Raw genomic sequence first — 20,755 nt, 5'->3', positions numbered from 1 at the left:
CTGACTTTGACAATGTATCACACATAATTTAACTCTCATGCATCAGTTTAATTGAGTCGTTGAGAACAAAAATCTCTACGTCCAAAAATCTGCTATAAAAACATAACTGATTGATATTTTTTTTGTTTTTTTTTTTTATACATGAATCTCTGAAACGACTAAGCTCAGTAACACAAGCATAAAAACAAATGAAACAAATGTTTGTAATATAATGTGGAAATGAATGAATGCAGAATGAAATGTTATCTTATGTCACCGCTCCGAGATTAAAAATGTAGTAATAGTGGAAGTCAATGAGGATAGTAAATATTAAATCTGATTCTACACAAAAACTAATGATGCAGTCAAGTCGATATTTTAGATCATCTTGGTCGTATCCAAGACTTTATGTCACGAAGATTTTGCATCATTTATGTTATGCTAATATTAAAAGAGAAGTTGTAATTAAGGAGAGATTTCATTTCTGTTTCGATTTCCATTGACGTCCCTCACGGTTTTATACTTGGTCTAATCTGGTTCTTCATTTAGATGTGAGGTCACATCGTATCTACCTACAAACAAACTCACCAGCCTCAGTAACTGTGTGAAGACTTAAAGCTTCCAGCTCCTCCACTACCAACGTTGTGTTCAATGAAACAATAAAAGCCTGTATTAACTGAGGTTTGAATGTCAATAACACACTGTATATTGATCATGGACTCAGTGTCTTGTGAAAAACAAAAACCAATGATTCCATATTACATGTCCCAGTTTTAGTTATATACCAAGAAAAGTAAAGAAGAGCCATCAAATGGACACACAAACAATGGGCCTCATGCTTGACTTGTGCATATGCACACATTTTGATCTTAAATCTTAAATTGGCACTGACAGTTCAAGAAATCACTAATTACATACTTGTCATTTATTCTTTGGTGAGTTCAAAATGTGTGACCTCATCCCAGCTGCTGTCAGGCTGTAAAACAGCAGCCTGAGTTAACAATAACTCACACCTGAGACTTTTGTTCTTTTTACGAATTCTTTTTGCTCAGTAATCTGCTTTTTTTTTCACTGTATATCATGCACTAACTACCTCACTGTCCACGTTTACTATCTTAGCAATTATTTATAATCAAAATGTTTAGCATTTCTTTAATTCCCAGCCCACACTGTACAGACTGACTGTCAGAGCGTCACTGTTGCAGTACTGTGACATACGTGGGATAAATAAACATTGTCGTATGTCCTAAAATGAAATGTTCGGTTCATCCTGGACAGATCGTCTTCATTACGTGGACGTCTTTAAGAAATGAGGCCATGGACGTCGTACAAAGTGCAGTAAAGTTAAAACACTCGTGGCAGATAAATGTCTTAGCACGTTTGCTTTCGTTCGCTTCATGTCATCTTCCTGCCTCAGACGAAATGAATTTGGAACCAACTAGACCAGTTTACCTCCCCAGCTGTCACTGGGCGAGAGGCGGGGTACAGATAACCAGTACACACTCAAACCTACGGCCAATTAGAATCACCAATTAACCCTAACGAGCACGTCTCTGTAAGGTGGGAGGAAGCTGGAGAGAACCAGGCAGACACAGGGAGAACATACAGACTCCACGCGGAAACTAATGATCTGAAATCAGTCATTCAAAATGTTTAGATGTTGCAGTTTCCCAGTCTTCTACACTTTAATTATTAATTGTACTGATAATGTGCCATGTTTTGCACTCTTCTGGATGGGGGACACCACTTACTTTTACTTTTTCTTTTTAGTATTTTATTACATTTCATTAATTAAGCATTATTTACGTTTTTATCTTTGCAGAACAGCTGCTTATATTCTCTTTGTCGTTGTTGGGGTATTTTTTTTTGGCCCTGACTCACGCATTCAATTTAACAAATTTCACCAACACACTAGAGTGGATGGAAACAAATTTTTTATCATCATTGCATGTTTTGCAGATGTGTGATTTTTTTCTGTACTTATTTTCCTCCTACTCGTTTGAGTAAGAACAAATACCAAAATAAAAATAAGGACACATTAGTACAGGTCCGAGTTTTTAAACCGTGATGCTTCCGGCTGCAGTGATGACATTTTACCAGCAGGTGTCAGTAGATGCACTACGTGTCAAACTTCAGCATCTCAATGGAAATACACAGAGAAGCAAAAACCAACTGCATAAAGGTCACTCTGAGACACGTCTGTAAAAGTCTTACTTTGTATTAATTAGTTTCCCTCCTTCCGCCCCACAGGTACCTTTGGGCCATCGGCAAAAACGTGTGGAAAAGATGGAAGAAAAGATTCTTTGTGCTGGTTCAGGTAAGAACAGAGATGATTTTAAGGGATGCATTTATTATTATTAAAAAAAAAAAGAAAGAAATCCTACAAAACATGTCAAACACAGACTACAATATCAGACATAAAATAAAATAAAGAAGATTAAAGTAACACCATAAGCTGCCTTTATTCATATTTATTTTATGAGTTTATTGTTAAATAGGGCAGATTTAGCTAAAGCTGCAGTCACAGGTTCTTGCAGAGATGTTAAATGAATTATACTCCATTAATTGATATAATTGATAATGAAGTTATTTTTAATTATCAAATCATTTCATAAAACAAAACACAATTTTGGAAAAAAATAATAAATATAAATAAGAAATTCCATGTTTTCAGTTTTACAGTATTTTTATTTTTTAGATGGTAAACGGCTCTTGACTGTTAGACAAACCATAATTTAAGTTATGAAAAAATAATAATTGCAAATATTCACAGAATAATAAGGTCACTGTGTCTCATAGATTTAGGAAGACGAGGTTTAAAATGACCCACAGTTCTTTCATTGTACAATAGGAATTATGGATTTCATACTAATAATAATAATAATTAAGACTTAAGACCCTATAATTTAATTAATTATTTAATTTTATCACACATATTCATCACGTCATATTTAGTAGAAGCCCTACATGATACCAGATGTGAATTTAACACACATGCAAAAATTGGAACCGAAAGGAAAAAAAAGGTCGTGAGCACCTGATAAATCGAAGCTGTTACAGATGACAGACGGGTGGGGTGGTTCTGCGTCGGGAGGAGGGCAGGAGGAGGCAGGAGGAGGATGCGGGGGTGGTTGGGCGGGTGTGTGTGTGTGTGGGGGGGGGAGTGGGGGGAGGCCGGGGGAGGCCTGTCTCTTGCGCGTCGCAGAGGATATGTCTCAGAGCTACAAGTTGACAGGGGATTGACAAAGTCGAGTGAACACTAGCTGGCCTAACACTCGCAGCTAGAAAAGCCTGAGCGCCGCCAACTTGAAGCCTCTCGCTTGCCCCCAGCTAAATTTATTGCAAGTGACAAATACTGGTCAATAGACTGCGCAGTTGTGTGTGTGTTTGTATGTCTGTCTTTCTGTGTGCGGGGATGTTTGTCTTAAAGAGCGCGGACACTATCTGGTTATTGCTGCTTGTGTTTGCTGCTGTTTTAGTGATTCTCTATGACATATTCAAGCCAGCGTCTTGCTCACACAGCCTTGCGTTGTGCATTTTGTGTGTGTTTTTTTTTGGATTTAATTCTATACACTTTGGTGTGAGGGTTTCTAGTGAGGTTTCAAATAGACTTGAGTTATTCAGGGCTCCAAGACAAGGACGCAGGATTAGAAGATCAGATGATAATAAATAATGATAATAATAAAAAGCCAAAAATGGATAGCATGACAAACGAATAGTGGTGGAAGTGATGCGCTAGTTACACATAATTCCACTGTATCACGCAATCTACTAATCCTACATCTGTATCACAACACTGGCTAAATCACAGCAGCGTCTATTTCCACTCAGAGTGTGAAAATGAAACTCACATATCGCATCTTTTGCTGAAAGACTATTCTGTGCCTCAATTACTTTCCTATTAACTGTTTTTTAGTCATTTCTTTAACGTTTTAACTGTGGCCTTGTGGACGCACATTTGCAAATTAGCTCTCTGGCAAATTAGTAAATGGGCCTGTTTGTGGAAAGGTTTGTCTGGAGAATCTCACTGATGCAATGTTAAGGTTAGAGTTAGAAAACGATACACACAGGGTTTAAAATTAGCACACGCCACTCGTCGAACATGTGTAAAAATATGTTATGGCGAATAAAATCATTGGGCTGTTGGAAAAAGACGACTTTTCTCAGACAGAAGAGGAAACGTTTAGAAGCGAAGTTGTGAAACCAAAGAAAAAGAAGAAGAAGCAGGAAACTGAATGATTAAAGACGTGGCGACAAAAAGACGACGGGAGGAGAGTTGTATGTGATGTAGCAGCAGGAGAATTGTACGAAGTATCACTGTAGGTGAAGTCGTCTTTATTTATTTATGCAGCTCATTTTAAAACCAACAGGTTTTCCATTACAAATATAAGTCACAAAAGACTAAAAAAGAGTTAAAGAAGACTTTTCAGGATGTCTGAGGTAAAACATAAACAAACTAATTCAGAAACAAATTTAACAATAATAATAAAGATGGAGAAGATTAAGAAACCGAGGTCATTTTGAAGCAGTAACATGCTGAATATGTTAGATAAAACTAAATACTGCAGGAGATATTGTGATGAAATTCAAACAGAAGTTCAGAAAAATACCAAACATCAAATGTTGGATATTAAACAGCTTCTCCTGAAACCTTCTCAGACCAGCTTATCACAAACGCTTCTTCCATTTTGGGAAATAATTCACTTTACAGACTGTCACACCTCAAAAAGAACGGTTTAGCATTGTTACTGAGGGACCTGTACGACTTCTCCTTAAAGTGAGTTACCCTCAATGGCCAATTATGTTAATTTACTGTAGCCACATTTTGGAAACTGCTGCAATGAAACCAGGCGACCAGAACGAGCGTTGGAACCAAAGGAACTACTTAACAGTTGTGTGTCCGTACCATAAAGGGTGTATAAACGGGGACAGTGTGTTTTTACTTCCTTGCATTGGTCAAACTGATGCATCTGATGCGACTTCAGAGCCACGAACTGATGATCAAGCTCAACTAGAACTTCTGCTGGTCTACAGGACTTAACAACACTTAAATAACAGATATTTATTCAATTATCTAAACACTGGGTGATTCCATTAAAGAGCAACATCAAACCATCACAATTTACTCAATTGGAGTAGACTTTCAGAATAAAAGTTTTTTTTTTTATCTCTAAATTCTTTTATTCTGAAAGTCTAATTTATATTGCTCAGTTTTTGTGTTCGTTTGTTTTTATGCTTTTTTATGCTTATTTAAGTGCTTTGTCTTCTTCCATTGATTAAATTCCTTATGTGGCCACATACTTGGCCAATAAATCTGATTCTGACTTTGATAACAACGGAGCAACTTTGGGGATTAGTGACAACTAATAATATAAAATTTAAAGAATTATGGAACTAATTTAAACCCTTTATGTAATTACAAATAAAATTTCAAATGCAATAGAGAGAAGGCAGTTGGGTTAATTGGGTGTTACACAGTAGAAAATACAAAAACACATGGACAGTCAAAGACTTTTAAACTGTATTTTTATAGTTTTATTCTTTTACATGACATTAACATCTGTCCCAGGGACTGTAGCTGTAAACCAGCAACTTTAACGCTACCATATATACAGTATTTTACTGCTGATTGATGTGCACTGTCCCTGACTAAACTAAAGTAAAGGTCTTCAGTCCTGCAGCAACGTGACTGGGGGCCTGAGCCTCTCATTACTTTACTTTTAGAAACACAAAGACCCACAAGAAAACCTGCTCTATGAGAGTGAAATATTATTCTGTTATTTGATATATAGTGGAGGCCTTAGATTATTCTGGATTTTTACTGGGAGCCAACAAAACCATTGATGTTTAAATTGTCACATAACTGATTATTTGTTTCTAAAATGTAGGAATAAAACAGCGGCTGTATGTCGTTAAAGTCGGCTAAAACATCTGGATCAGACGAGTTCAACGCGATGTTACAGATGTTTCTAATGAGTGTTTTTTTCTCTAATGCAAACAACTTAGTCACTAAAGAAGCTCATGAAGTCATTACTACGTAGCGATAAAGGAACAACAGCTCTACAGCTTTAAAGGAAATCTGAGCTTGTTCTTGTTTTCTTCTATTAGCGATGACTAATATGGCGACATTACAGAGGACTGTTGTACAAGAAGTTAATGTTCTTAATACTGTATTTTCCACACCACTTTTTTCTCTTCTAATTGCGCCTCCGGGATAATTAAAGTTTTTTCTGATTCTGCTTTAATGCCATCTGCTCTGCATATTTGGAAATTATACCACGGCAGTCTTCTCTGATTTGTGATATTTATTCATCCTATAACCAACTACTGTAGTAGAGTTTGTATGAGTAGAAGACTGTCCCCTCTCTCTCCGTTCTTCTCCGTCTCTTTCACTGGAGCATCATTTTCCCATCCTCCTCCTCCTCTTCTTCTCAGATTAGTTTGTCACTCTTCTGTCATCCCGCCCTCCGCCGCCCTCCACACTTCCTCCACACTTCCTCTCCGTCCTTAAGTCACCTCCCGACGCTGCCTATTCCGTCACTTCATAATCGGTGCAGTGGTTGCGGCCCGAGTCGCCCTCTCTTCAGAGCCCCCCCCCTCCCCCCAGACGGATTACAGATCAGCTCAAACCCTGCGTGTTCATCCTCATACATGACATGTAGCCATGTATGATTGGTTTACTCAATCTGGATTCACATGTCTCAATTTTACTATAATTCAGTTCAGTTTAATTCAGGTTTGTTTAGGAAATGATTGATTAATTTAGGTCACTTCAACTCAGCTCAGGTAAAATAACTTTTATAAAGTTCAGTCCAGTGATATTTATGTTTATCCGCCACAAACAAATAAGTTTGTTTGCTGTGCATTTATAGAGGCTACGCATTGACGTCACTTCCGCCTGAGGCCACGCCCCCTCCCTGAGTAGTAAACATAGTGAAATGCATCAGTAAGTTAAATACAGAGAAACCGGGAAAAAAAATGTGGATTATCAGATCAAACTAAGGACAGCTGGACTCGACAATGATCCGTATGAACTAGTATGGATTTGACGAAAGTGGATTAGCCTCAGTTTCAGGTAGTTTAAGTTTTTATTAGTTCATCTCAGTTATGCTAAATGTAGCTAAATAAAAGATGCTAATGCTAAGAGCTTTACCGAGAAGTAACGTTAGTCATATAATACTGTAGCGTTAAAAGGATGACGAGGAGTGATCACAAATATTCACTTTATTGTTTTATTGTTATTTAATGTTGGAACTGAAATAGTTAGAGTCGACCGTAACTACGACAAAACAACAACATCCACGAATTTATCTGACAGCCCTCCAGAACGTAAGGTTTGACTTCATCAAATTAAATAAATAAATAAAATAAAATAAAAAATACAGCATAAATTAATATTACCTGACACTAAATATGAACCACAACTCCAGGTTTCTGTGTCTGGATTCCAGTTGTTTCTTCGTAATGCAGCGATTTACTTCACATGTCTTTTCTTTGGCAGATATCTGTAAAAAAATATGTCCGACTGCTTTTCAAATCTGTTGGTTCAGTCAATCGCACGGCAGCTTTTCCCTATTTTTTAAAATTAATTTTCCAATTTAGACGCTATTAAAGCCTATGATTCAAGCTAATGCTGCTAATCTCCACGATCAACTGTCACTTTTTGCGGCTCAGCGGCCGTAACCATGGACACTTCACTTCCTGTGACGTCACGCGTTTAGCCTCCATTGATATTTTAGGGATTCTGGAGAACTCTCGTCTCTGTGACCCTGGACTCTGGAGATGTTTGCTTTTGGACTAGGTGTCGTTCAATGATGTGAACATACACATTTTTCCCCTCACGCCGCCTTTTGAATTCCTCATCGTCATCTTGAACTCTGCTCTCCGCTCACTGGCAGCTGAGAAAAGGAGCTAGAGAAATACACTGAGAGAGGCATAAAGAAAGGAAACTGTTTTGGTGTGTATTTGGGGGGGGGGTCGGTACTTTACAATCTGAATTGCCTTTATGATGTCCTGCAGGCCAGGGAGCTGCTGGAGAGCTAGTCCGGTTCCCTCCATCCTTCACTTGGCCCTAGGTGTCATCATTGCTGTTGTGGGGAATTTCATTTGTCACGCACACACACACACACACACAAACACACGCGCGGGGGGGGAGAGAATCCAGTACACACACACAGGCACAGCACAATGCAGCTGCAGCTGGAGTGAGAGCTGCCACTGGGAGCAGCAGAGGTGGCGACAGCGGCAGATTGGGCCCGGGCCTGGTGATTTGTGACGACAGGCTGGTATGACTGGCAGCTACAGCAGCAGCAGCAGCAGCAGCAGCAGCAGCAGCTACAGCAGCAGGCCGGCCACGGCTAGCAACGGCGTGTCACTACAGCTCCTGTTAGCGACGCAGGGGGACAGCGACAAGACCCCGGCCGCTAACCTAAACCAGAGGAGCACTTAAAGTATTTGGCCTTTTATGAACGGGACCCAGAGCCAGCTCGCTGCGCTGCAGTGGGCTCGCTCCAAGACTGTGGAGGGAAGGTAAAGGTTGTAAAGACTCCACTGTTTGCAGCAGTTTTTATCCGTAAACACAAACAAAACACTGATGGAAACTTCAGTATTGTGTCGCCTCCCTCCACCATCCTTTACACTTCCTCTCCGTCCTTAAGTCACCTCCCGACGCTGCCTATTCCGTCACCTCATAATCGGTGCAGTGGTTGTGGCCCGAGTCGCCCCCTCTTCAAAGCCCCCCGGGGGGATTACAGATCAGCTCAAACGCTGCGTGGTCCTTGTACATTAAATGTAGTCACCCAGTACGTCAACACATGCCTTTGGTTTTACTTCGGTTCATCTGGGCTGAGTTCATTTTGCTAACTTTTAATTTGAGATTCGTTTGGTTTACACCACCTCATGTCACTTGTGATGAACGCAGGTTACACTCACATGTCTCAGTTTTACGATAATTCAATTTAAGTCAGGTTTGTTAAGGAAATGACACCTTTAATTGATTCATTTAGGTCACTTCAACTCAGTTCAGGTAACATAACCTCTATAAAGTCCAGTCCAGTGTATCCGATATTTATGTGGGTCATGCAAAGCATCCAGTATTGGTCTTTACATAAAATTCAAAATAAAAATCAATGTTTTAGGATATGCATGTGTAAAAATAAGTATTCTTTAATTATCCATTATGATAATTATTGATGTATCTGCAGTATTGGTTGATGTTTTGCATTAAATGGTGAACAGAGGTGATTCAGACTGACTTGAAGAGGCAGAACGTGACTGTGATGATGATTTGGTTCTTGTGGGAGATAATGTTTTTATTTTTACTCAAATTTCTCATCTTCACGTCTAATGGCAAGTTCTAAAGTTTAGCTAAACTTCACACTGATTCATCTCACATCCTGTTCATTCGGAAACTTAACATTTATTTCATTTAGGCCGTTTAGAGAGGAGGAAATTCAAATTTGATCCACCATAAAATTCATTCCACAGAGAAAAGGCGTCTAAGATCCACGGTTTGGTTTAATCCTCGTTTGTAGAGCCTTGTTTCAGTCTGTCTAATTAAAAAGTACAGCTTCTTTATTTCCCAGTATTCATATCATATCACCATCACTCCATCACTTTTGTTGTTAACTCAACTTAATGAGACTGTAATATTTCACAGTGCAGTTACAACCACAAACACACACATTTTCATATCTCTGACAGAGAATTTACTTCTAATTGAAAAGAAGCATTAAGTGAACTTTCCTCAGTACAGTTCAGTTTTAGTTTTTCCTACTTACACTAGCTGCATGTTTCTTTACAGACGGTGTCTCTGTGTCAGTGCAAAAAGACCCAGGACTAAACAGCAGATGGACATGAGCCCAAATTACACCTTTTTTTCTGAAGAAATTTATTTTTTGGGGAAAATTGTTCATTAAAATGCAGTGACCGGCCATGAATTTTTCGTCTAAGCCTTCAACGTCCTGCAGCCTTTTTCAAAACACCGTTTTATTTGACTGTTATGACAACACTGCTATAGAAACAACATCATACGGACACGGAGTAAACAGGATGTTGCATCGTAGACGAGTATCTGATTTAACAAGATAAATGTCGTTACTACAGAGAGAAACTCACAAAGATTCAGAAAGTTTCCTCTCACTCAAATCCAGCAGAAGCATCAATGTCGACCCAATAAAATGCCAAAAATATACATAAATGATGTAAATCTAATTCATTTTACTCACAGAAACTATTTAAAGTTCTCCTCGTAGCTGCTGATCTGAACGTTGGCACCGAACTTAAATGATTATTAATGCTATCTGGGTTCTGCTCAAAGTTTCTTCCTGTTAAAGACAAACCAGTTTGCCATCGTCTCCTTAGTCTGGATTGTTATTGATAAAAAACTAAATTGAAGTGGATCCTTTAATCCCTGATACATTTCTGCAAGGACAGTTACGGTGCATCTCCATCGCACAACGCCTTGTTATTTCATTGTTAATGTCTAATTGCATCCTCTGATCCGACTTAAACCGTACGTCTGAGACTGACGTGAGAACATTTCCTCTCTGCTTCCTGTGACTGGTGCAGGTGAGCCAGTACACCTTTGCCATGTGCAGCTACAGAGAGAAGAAGGCGGAGCCTGTGGAGCTCCTTCAGCTGGACGGCTACACGGTGGATTACACCGACCCCCAGCCAGGTAACAGTGCTCCCACTCGAGCTGTTCACACTCAGGACTGCTGCATGTGTGGTTTGATGGCGGTTAGTACCGTGGTGCTTGTTAGGGCAGTTATTTGGTATCTGGTATCTATCTACACACATTCACACTCTAGTGTTGGTCCGTGTGTGTTTTGGTCGTTGGATTTTTTGTTCAGAAATTAACAGACAGACAATTCATTATTATAAAATTCAAAAATTTATATTGATATTTGAGGCATTTTTCTTTATCGGGGTCGAGAATGGATAAACAAAACTTTAAAAATGTTGTTTTCAGAGTAAGAGCACGTATGAGGACGCTTCTGTGTAACAGGCGTTGATGGACATGGTTCATGGACGCATTATTTTTCGAGTCTCAGTGAAGAGGACATGAATGCAAAGACGTTTTATCCTGGGCCAGAGAAACCACATAGACGTCATATGTTTGGGAGCTCTGGCCAGAAACACAGTACCATCCTCACACGTGCTTTTACTTTGAAAATGACAACCTCCAGTTGCAAAACATGAAATAAGTTTTTTTGTTTCTGTCTTCTAACGATTTTATTTTTAGAAACAGAACAGAACCAAAGTTTTTTTTATCCATTCTCAATGCTGATAAAGAAACATTCCTTGAATTTCTATTTTAATTTTTCAATTTTAAAATGAAAATGAAATAACTGCTATTTTTTTGTTGTTGTTGTTTCTTAACATCCCTTTCTTAACTGTAACTCCAATGCTCAAAACACACACAGACCCAGTGCAACGCTTTGAGGCAAACGCCCGATTAAATACACGCCTCAGCTAAACAGACGTCACATAGTTCGAGCTGCTCCAACTGGCTTCAGCCTGACTAGAGGCCTGATCAGCCGGGCTAATTCAAAACTGCTCCACAACAGTGACCTCAGGAGGAGCTTTGTTTGGTCTGGATTTAGCTGCATAGAAACTGGAGTTGTGTCAGTGTGTGAACACGATAAGGTTTAATTGTATTTTGCTAAATGCTTGACACTGCTAGCGACTCAAACTTCAATATGAATATTATTTATGAAGTTGGTTCAAAGTGGTTTATAAGTTGCTTTTGTCGACTTGTGGCGTATTTTTTACCCTCTCCTGCTCCGCTCCGTCCCTCAGGTCTGGATGGAGGTCGGACGTTCTTCAATGCCGTGAAGGAGGGCGACACGGTCATCTTTGCCAGCGACGACGAGCAGGACCGGATCCTGTGGGTTCAGGCCATGTACAGGGCCACGGGCCAGTCACACAAGCCGGTCCCTCCCACCCAGGTCCAGAAACTCAACTCCAGGGGCAGCACAGCGCCGCAGCTCGATGCTCCCATCTCTCAGTTCTGTGAGTTTTCAACTCATATTTGTCATATTTGAGTTATATTTTACACAGGACAGAGTTTCATGATCTAAAATCTTCATTTCCAAACTCAGTGGTTTTAGGTTTAACGGCTAAATAGTTTTATTTTAATATCTGTGTAGCCTTTTTCTCTGGCCACTCTTCTGTGCTCCACATCTCACTCTGTCTCTTGCTGTTTAGTTGTCCTCACAGCTTTATTTGACATATTGTGCGTAGCCTGCTACTGTATTTTCCTTGGTGTTGCTTTGCTCTTTGTCGTAGGACCGCAGTGGTGTTGCAAGTGTCGGTGGCTTTGCCGCGTGTCTTTATGTTTCTCTGTTTGTTCCTTCTTTCTTTCCGTCGTCTTCTTCTTCTAAACCATGACCCTGCTATCTTGTAGCTGGATTAACGGGTAAGTGCTTTCCTCCCTTTCTTTCCTCCCTTTCTTTCTTTCTTTCTTTCTTTCTTTCTTTCTTTCTTTCTTTCTTTCTTTCCCATTTTGTTTTTTCGTCGCTCTGCTTCTGTTGATAACTTAATCAGTCTCGTCATTTCTAAAGTCTGTGGACGTGCAGACGCTCATCTTTTTGTGTTGTAAAATGAATCCAGGGGTGATTTGCTTTGGCTGTGCTTTTGTCCACATATTTGAGATTAGGAAATAGATATTTTCTAATAGTTTTTTCATTAGTAAGTAAAGAAGAAGAACGTGTCCAGGTTTAAAGAAGGTGCACAGCTATTTCTTTTGAAAAGAGAGTGGAATACACTTGAATGCGTTCCATATAACGTGATCACATAGATCCTGAAACTGTTATTACACTATATGCATCAAAGGTTTGTCTCAATTTAACTGCAACACAGACGGGCCGAGAAAAAAAACTACTGTTGTTTTAATCAAGAAGTCAGGCAGTGACCTGACCTGCATCTTAACAGACATGCATTTAAAATGAGAATCTTTGAGACTGTTCTTTAATGTGATCAAACTCTTTGGGAGTCTAAAGTATAAAGGACACACTCCGGTGCACTCAGACAGGATGAATTCTGAATTCATGTATCATTGCTGACATTGAATTCACACAGTGGTGGACCATCAGGGCCAACAAAGACTCCCACAAACACTGCACAACAATCCTGTGTCGTCCCGGGTCTTTTCGTCAGTGTGAGAGTCAAATAATCCTGCAAGCGACCCGGGATTTTAGCGGCTCGGCTCAGCTGAGCTGATACTTACCAGTTATAGTCAAAAAATGAGGACTGTCCCTAACATATGCACCATGTCTTTTTCTGCCTCTACTTTATGATATCTGAACCAGTTCCATATAAGTGACGAGAAGCCTCATGTAGCCGTGTAGCCACAGATGAGCTACGGCTGCGAAGACGTCGAGTATGTTGCACGCGATGTCATCAACTTGCGTTTATCACATTTATCTCTTGTAGGTGATATATCATGTACGAGAAGTTGTCGCACATTCCTGAGCTCCGGTGCGTATTTCACCCGTCATGTGTCGCTGGAGTTCTTGAAATCTGCCTCTGCCTTCACAATTAAAGCTGAAGGCGGCTGATAGTCGATAGTTCCGATACCAGGTCTTCATGCTCTAAAATCGATTCTCAAATCAAAATATCGATACTTTTGATACTTTGAGGTAATGTAGGAACACAATGCAAAGAAACTAAACTATTGACAACAACAAACCTTGACAAATACAAGCTCAGGTTAAACCACAACACAGAATACGAGGCATTTATGATGAGGACGACAGTGTTTTGAATGAAGTTGGAAGCCTACATGGAAAAATGCCCGGGACGCCACTGAACTCACGCTTTTAGCAACGTTAATACATTTGACAATACTCTGAAGCAAAATAGCACAACCATCAACAAAGGAAACGGTTTCAGACCAGCACACCCAACAAATAAAGAAATGCTCACCGTGCACAACCTGGCGTAAGTGAATTCACTGGGTGAGATGTTTTTGACACAACCACTGGAGTCCCACTGAGTCTCAGCAGCTGGTAATTACCGAGGTAAAAGTGCCAGCCCATGAATAATACAGTGTGGTTCCTGCACAATTAAATCCGGCAGCAATCAGTCAATGTTACCAAATAACTACTTGCCAGTTCACACCTGTATCAGCGCAATGAATAATATAACATCATGTCACCCGCCTAGCTGCCACCCCCCCCCCCAACCCAAATCAAAATAGACCGCATTAAAACATTGTAACAACAAAGACAGACCTGAGAGTTTTGGTTTGCTGAGAGGTGAAATTGAGCTTCGCAGTTTACTGTTTTTCTTATTATGCTGACTGACAGTTTAATTTGTTTTGACACATTTTAGTACCACAAAAGAAGATCATCCCCACACTGAAAATTTTTAAGTTTGGCAGACTTTTTCTACTTTGTGTTTCACATTATTTTCATACTTTTTAATAAAAATGCACAAAAATCCTGAATTATTCTGTACTTATTGCATGGCAAAACAATTTTTTTTTTTTTTAATTTATTTACCACCAACTGTTTGCAGTTCACTTGATTTAGGTAAAAATTTGTTAAGCTTTTCAATAATGAAAATGTCATCTTCAGTATCAAACAGTGTCCCCTAAAGTCTCAACCATTCACATCCACCCAACTTCCTGCACATAAACAAAATATTACAGGTGCTATAGGTGTTGTTGTACTACATGACATGATTCAGTCTAAAGTCAATGGAAAGTTTTATTGTATGTGAATGAATGGCGAAGAATAGCCGCCTCCCCACAGACATGACAATTTTACATACACGTCCATAGAAAATCATGAATGAATTACTACATTTCGCTAAATCCAATATTTGGATTCTGAACATCCTCAGTTAACCTTTCCTAAATGTGTTCCATCTTTACTGATCCTATGGAGACGCTAGCACCACAGTCTAACGTGCACTAAATCAGTGATGTGTGGATCAACACTAAAATACTTCCGATACCAGGTCTTTATGCTATAAAATCGATTCTCAAATCAAAATATCGATACTTTCGATACTTCAGTCATTGGAGGTGATGTAGGAAAACAGTGGAAAGTAACTAAACTGTTGACAACAAAGAATACGAGGCACAGCTTTGTGTGCAAAATGAGGCCACTACCTCAATATACTTCCTAGTTTAAAATAAATAATAATAAAAAATACTCTGATGTCTTGTTTTCTTTATGAAGCAATGATCTGAAATACACTAAAATACACTACTTTTTTAGATTTACCAGACACATTAAGATGTATTTACTCAAAGTATCGATATTGGAATCGGTATTGCTGATACCAGCCTTAATTTTACTCAGTATTGGATCGGAAAGAAAATCTGTGGTATCGATCATCACTACCAGAGCTGTGATTGGTCCACTTGGTTGTCGACGCTTTAGTATTTCCGGCTGCTCCTCCATCTCTGCTATTAATGAACTGATTGTTTCGGATCAATAAAGATGGAAGACAAAGGTTAACTGAGGAGGTTCAGAGTTACATACATTTATATAAGGTGTTTTCTGCGAAATTTCGGCAGAAGTTTCATAGTCGAACGTGAAACAAGAAGTTGAAACAAAAATGAACCCAACTGTCAAAAAATGACAGCGATGACTAGTGTTTGTTGTTTTAACAGCTACACTGACGAGTGAACAAATATAAATGACTCACACCGGCGTTGGCTACGTACGTAGTTTACGCTGTCTACGTCCTGCAGTGATATAGGGTCTGTGCTTTCACTGTAGCTTCAGCGTCAACTTAACACAGAAGTCTAAGCCGCCTCTAAGTGGCTGTTTTCAGGGCTCATTCCATTAAGGCTGGAGCTGCTGTTTGTGGTGTCGCGTTGTGCAGCCTGACAGCTGTTGGCAAGAGAAAACCTCCTAAACGCTTTGAGGCTCGTGGCTAAATGCGCTCCCAAGCTGCCAAAACCTGGCACGCAGGATGTGAGGGGTTGTTATAGATTATTACTGCCAGATAAAAGTTTTGGGGCTGTCAACAGATTAAAATATCTAGTTGATAGGTTAATTGCATTAGCGTAGTAAACATAAAAAATCTTTTTTATTCGTACCTTGAAGGGATATTCTTTGAGTTTTTGTTATTCTTATAAACACTTCTCTTTAATGTGTTATTTATAACATTTGACAGCCCTGGTTTCAAATGACTTCAGGTCAAAGCAGTAGAAGGTTCATGAGATTATTTCTATAGTTTTTGGGTCAAAACATCAACAACAACAAAGAAAAAATACAGCACATTAGTTAATGTTAACTCATGATTGCTGCACTGATTATTTTCTTTGTAACCCTATGGATCAGCAACATGGAGAGACTCCTTTTCACCCTTTCCTTCAGAAAAAAAGGACAAACATTCTGCTACTGGATCAAGACCATTTCCTCCGTCTGTGTGGCAAATCCTGCCGAGCCTGTTGACCCCTGGTAATTGGTACTTGATGGTATACATCAAAACCCTCGCATGTAATCCTTCAAGTTAATTCCACATCCCGAAAACAATGCAGTACAAGGCGTTCAATTAGCATTTCATTAGTCTCGGGAAGCCCCTCCCTGTCTATTTTCACCACCAGTTACTGAGCTGGCTCCTACACATTGATTGCTATGATACTCTATGATATGGGAAAGTCCAGTTGAGAACGGTGACTGAAGAATCTAGTTGTGTTCACATGTGTTTTATGGTCAGTCCACAAAAGAAGCCACATGCTAAATAGCCCCAAATGCTTTTGACCACCACAACCATGACCAGTGTCCGCTGCCTCCCAGTTCATCTCCTCTAGATCTATAATTGAATAGCAGCCATCAATCCCCAGCCCAGACGGACGGGGGTGACTAATGTCACTCCATGTTACTGTCCAGCCCTCCCGCCTGCACTCCCACTCACTCACATCAAACAGACCTGACAGGCCACCAGCTACAGACCAAAGGGGCACCACAATGTCACCTTTTTAGATTTTTGGGGGGAGGGTGTGGGGACTTGTTGAGGGGACACAATCAGCTCCCAGCATCTCGGTCTTTGTTTTGTTTGTTGACTGACAGCTGGGGTGCCTTCGATGGGCAGTGAAGAGGACGCTGGCTGACAAATCTCTTGATTGCCGTGTAGCTCAGGATAACCTCCATTCTCAACCATCCCAGGGCTTTCCTGGCTGACGGGACGGACTCCGTGTCCAGTGTGGATTCAGGATCAAAGAATTCTATGCGGTTTAGACGGTTTTATAGCTAAAATCGATTGGACTCCAATACCGCAGCTTTACCGCCATCAGAAAAAGCACTGTTGGTTTCTAATTTGGGAAACACACTGCTTGTGTTCTTGATATGTTTTGTGTGTGACGATTCTCACTCGTCTCACTTTCCTGCGTTTGACAGATCCCTTCATTTCCCTTTTTACAGTGTTATCAGTTGCCCACTAAGGAAGCCTTTCTCCACGATTTTCCTGTTGGAGGTTGAACCGATATTGTTTGTGAGGACAAACAACAATTTGTAGATGATGAAGTAGTATAATGGAGGGTTAGAGTTTCGGGGTAAGGGATTAGGGTTAGGGTTAGGGTTAGGTTTAGGGATCAGGATTAGGGTTAGACACTATGAAATTTGTTGGATCATGCACAAGGTTCTGTTAGTCATTGGTGCTGTGACACAGAAGACTTGTAACTAACCCATCCATGACATGAGAGCAAAACCAAAAGTTCTCTGCTCCATCTTTATCCCTCAAACTCTATACCAAGAACTTTTCATAAACTAATTTAGTTTGGTGCCTCAGGCCCCTGTTCATATCTTAGCATGAACAACTATCCAGAGGAAACCAATCACAAGTGACCAGACTAATGTACAGGTGAAGGTGGCCTGGAGCCTTGTCCATGCATTAACATCCGTCCTGGTCAATCTGATGATTTCAAGGGACCATCTTTTAGTGCACATGTTTGCATTAATGTGTCCTGTTTACACCTGTACTTTATGCCGGTCACTTGTATCCAGATTCCCCAGGATGGATGTTAATGTGGGGTCTGAACGGGGCCTGGGTTACATTTAACATATTCCTTTGGAAGCGTCAGCACACTATACATGCCAAGTCACATTATAGACCTCCAGCTAAACAGCAGGGCTCTTGAGTCAGCAAAGTTTTGTCTCATTCATTCAAAAATAAAACACAAACAAACCTCTCTTTTGTTTACGGTTAAGGCTAATGTTGAGCTACCACATCCCTCTGAGAAATTCAGGATTACAGCTACAGTGGGGGAAATAAGTATTTGATCCCCTGCTGAATTTGTAAGTTTCCCCACTTCCATAGAAATGATCAGACTCTGGTTTTTATGGTTGTTTACTGGTTATGGGTATAGACAGAATATCAATCGAAAATGCATAAAAAACACACAATCTAAAAGTTATAAATTGTTATGTATTTTATTAAGGGAAATAAGTATTTGATCCCCAACAATACACTTAGAATTCAGGCTCCTACAGATTGGCTGGTGCGCATGTGGCACACAGCTGTGCTCAGTCAACTAATTACCAATACTCCTGATCTTAACTCGTCATGTATATAAAGCACACCTGCTCTAAGAATCAGTTTCTTACATTCCAACTTCTACAGCACCATGGGCAAGACCAAAGAGCTGTCAAAAGATGTCAGGGACAAGATTGTAGACCTGCACAAGGCTGGTATAGGTTACAAAACCATCAGCAAAAGGCTTGGTGAGAAGGTGACAACTATTGGTGCCATTATTCGCAAGTGGAAGACCCATAAAAGGACCATCAACTGTCCTCGGTCTGGAGCTCCCCGCAAAATCTCGCCTCATGGAGTGAGGATGATGATGAGAAAGGTGAGGGAGCAGCCTAAAACAACACGGCAGGAGCTTGTTAATGATCTGGAAGCAGTTGGGACCTCCATCACCAAGAAAACAGTTGGCAACACACTGCGCTGTTATGGATTGAACTCTTGCAGTGCCCGCAAGGTCCCCCTGCTCAAGAAGGCACATGTACAGGCCCGCCTTAAGTTTGCCAGTGAACATCTAAATGACTCAGAGAAGGCTTGGGAGAAAGTGCTGTGGTCTGACGAAACCAAAGTTGAGCTATTTGGCATTAACTCGACCCGCCGTGTTTGGAGGATGAAAAAACATGAGTATGACCCAAAGAACACCATACCCACGGTTAAGCATGGAGGTGGAAACATCATGTTTTGGGGCTGTTTTTCAGCAAAGGGTACAGGGCAACTTCACCGCATTATGGGGCCAATGAATGCAGCCATGTACTGTAACATCTTGGACAAAAACCTTCTTTCCTCAGCAAGAACACTGAAGATGCCTCATGGGTGGGTTTTCCAACATGACAATGACCCAAAACATACTGCCAGGACAACAAAGGAGTGGCTCAAGAAGAAGCATATTAAGGTCATGGAGTGGCCTAGTCAGTCTCCAGACCTTAACCCGATCGAAAACCTGTGGAGGGAGCTGAAGCTCTGAGTTTCCAAGAGGCAGCCAAGAAACTTGAAGGATTTAGAGACTGTCTGTAAAGATGAATGGGCCAAAATCCCTCCTGCGCTGTGTGCAAACCTGGTGACCAACTACAAGAAACGTCTCATTGCTGTGCTTGCCAACAAAGGTTTCTCTACAAAGTACTGACTTGTGTTGTGCTTGGGGATCAAATACTTATTTCCCTTAATAAAATACATAACAATTTATAACTTTTAGATTGTGTGTTTTTTATGCATTTTCGACTGATATTCTGTCTATACCCATAACCAGTAAACAACCATAAAAACCAGAGTCTGATCATTTCTATGGAAGTGGGTAAACTTACAAATTCAGCAGGGGATCAAATACTTATTTCCCCCACTGTAATTAAGTGCCTCACTGGGGGGTTGGGGGCCACATCCACTGCAGTGAAGAGGCATCAGGAATTGGGGTGAAAGAATAGCTTTAGTGGAACAGCTGGGGACTTTAGGTAGAATCCTTCCGGACCTTAAATTCCTTTAGAGTTGCAGGGTTTAAGCGCGTGGCTGACATATAATTGACCTGTTAGCAGTGCAGTATCCCGTTTAATGATGTTTTAGAATTTCACTGCACTGCACCTTCAAATCCGAAAAAAGACTTCCAAGACAAGACATTGAGACATTAATAATACATAAATTATGAGAATTTCCAACCAAAGTGTTGCCTTGATCGTATTTTGTTTCTGCCATTCATTGCTATTGTTTATGCAATTGTATTTGTAGTAGTAATCAACATGAACATGAATGTCCCGAAAGGAGATGAAGGGAACAAACAAATAAAAAAGAAATATTATACTTCATACACTGGAATATGAGCCAAAAGTAAGTCCACTTCTAAGGTGTTGTTTAGTGCCTTTTTCACAGTCTGATCAGGCCAGAAAAAAACAGTTGTTGTTGATCATTATGCTTAAAAAGCTTAAAAAAAAGAAAAGGTTAAAGAGTTTGGAATCAACAAATCCACAGTTGGACGTATTGTGAAGAAATGCAAGAGATTTAAGACGACTGTTACCCTCCACAGGAGTGGCCGACCACTAAAGATCACTGCATAATAGTCTGAGAGGTCACAAAGGAGCCCGGGGGAACTTGTAAGCAGCTAAAGGCCTCTCTCACATTGGCTAATGGAAATGGTCATGAATCCGCCATCAGGAGAACACTGAACAACCATGGTGTGATGGACAAAGCCACTGCTCAACAGAAAGAACATTTCTGCCCATCTGTATTTCGCCGAACGCCATGTGAACAAGACTATTGGGAAAATGTTTTGTGGACGGATGAGACCAAAAGGTTTAAATGA

The 20,755-nt window shown here is 40.2% G+C and overlaps 1 protein-coding gene across 15 annotated transcripts in view; it reads left to right on the top strand.

The window, feature by feature from the left end:
- Window positions 1-20,755, top strand: part of LOC125006854 (calcium-dependent secretion activator 1) — a 140,194-nt gene that overhangs the window by 44,856 nt on the left and 74,583 nt on the right. For all 15 annotated transcript variants that reach the window (XM_047583309.1, XM_047583307.1, XM_047583308.1 and 12 more), the window contains exons 9-11: window positions 2,230-2,296; window positions 10,549-10,657; window positions 11,782-11,994. In XM_047583309.1, coding sequence (XP_047439265.1) covers window positions 2,230-2,296; window positions 10,549-10,657; window positions 11,782-11,994 — 389 coding nt within the window. The remainder of the gene's footprint in view (window positions 1-2,229; window positions 2,297-10,548; window positions 10,658-11,781; window positions 11,995-20,755) is intronic.

The sequence above is a fragment of the Mugil cephalus genome, chromosome 4 (genome assembly GCF_022458985.1).
Source record: "Mugil cephalus isolate CIBA_MC_2020 chromosome 4, CIBA_Mcephalus_1.1, whole genome shotgun sequence".
NCBI lineage: Eukaryota > Metazoa > Chordata > Actinopteri > Mugiliformes > Mugilidae > Mugil > Mugil cephalus.
Note: the sequence above shows the minus strand (reverse complement) of the source record. Positions and strands in the feature narration are given on the sequence as shown.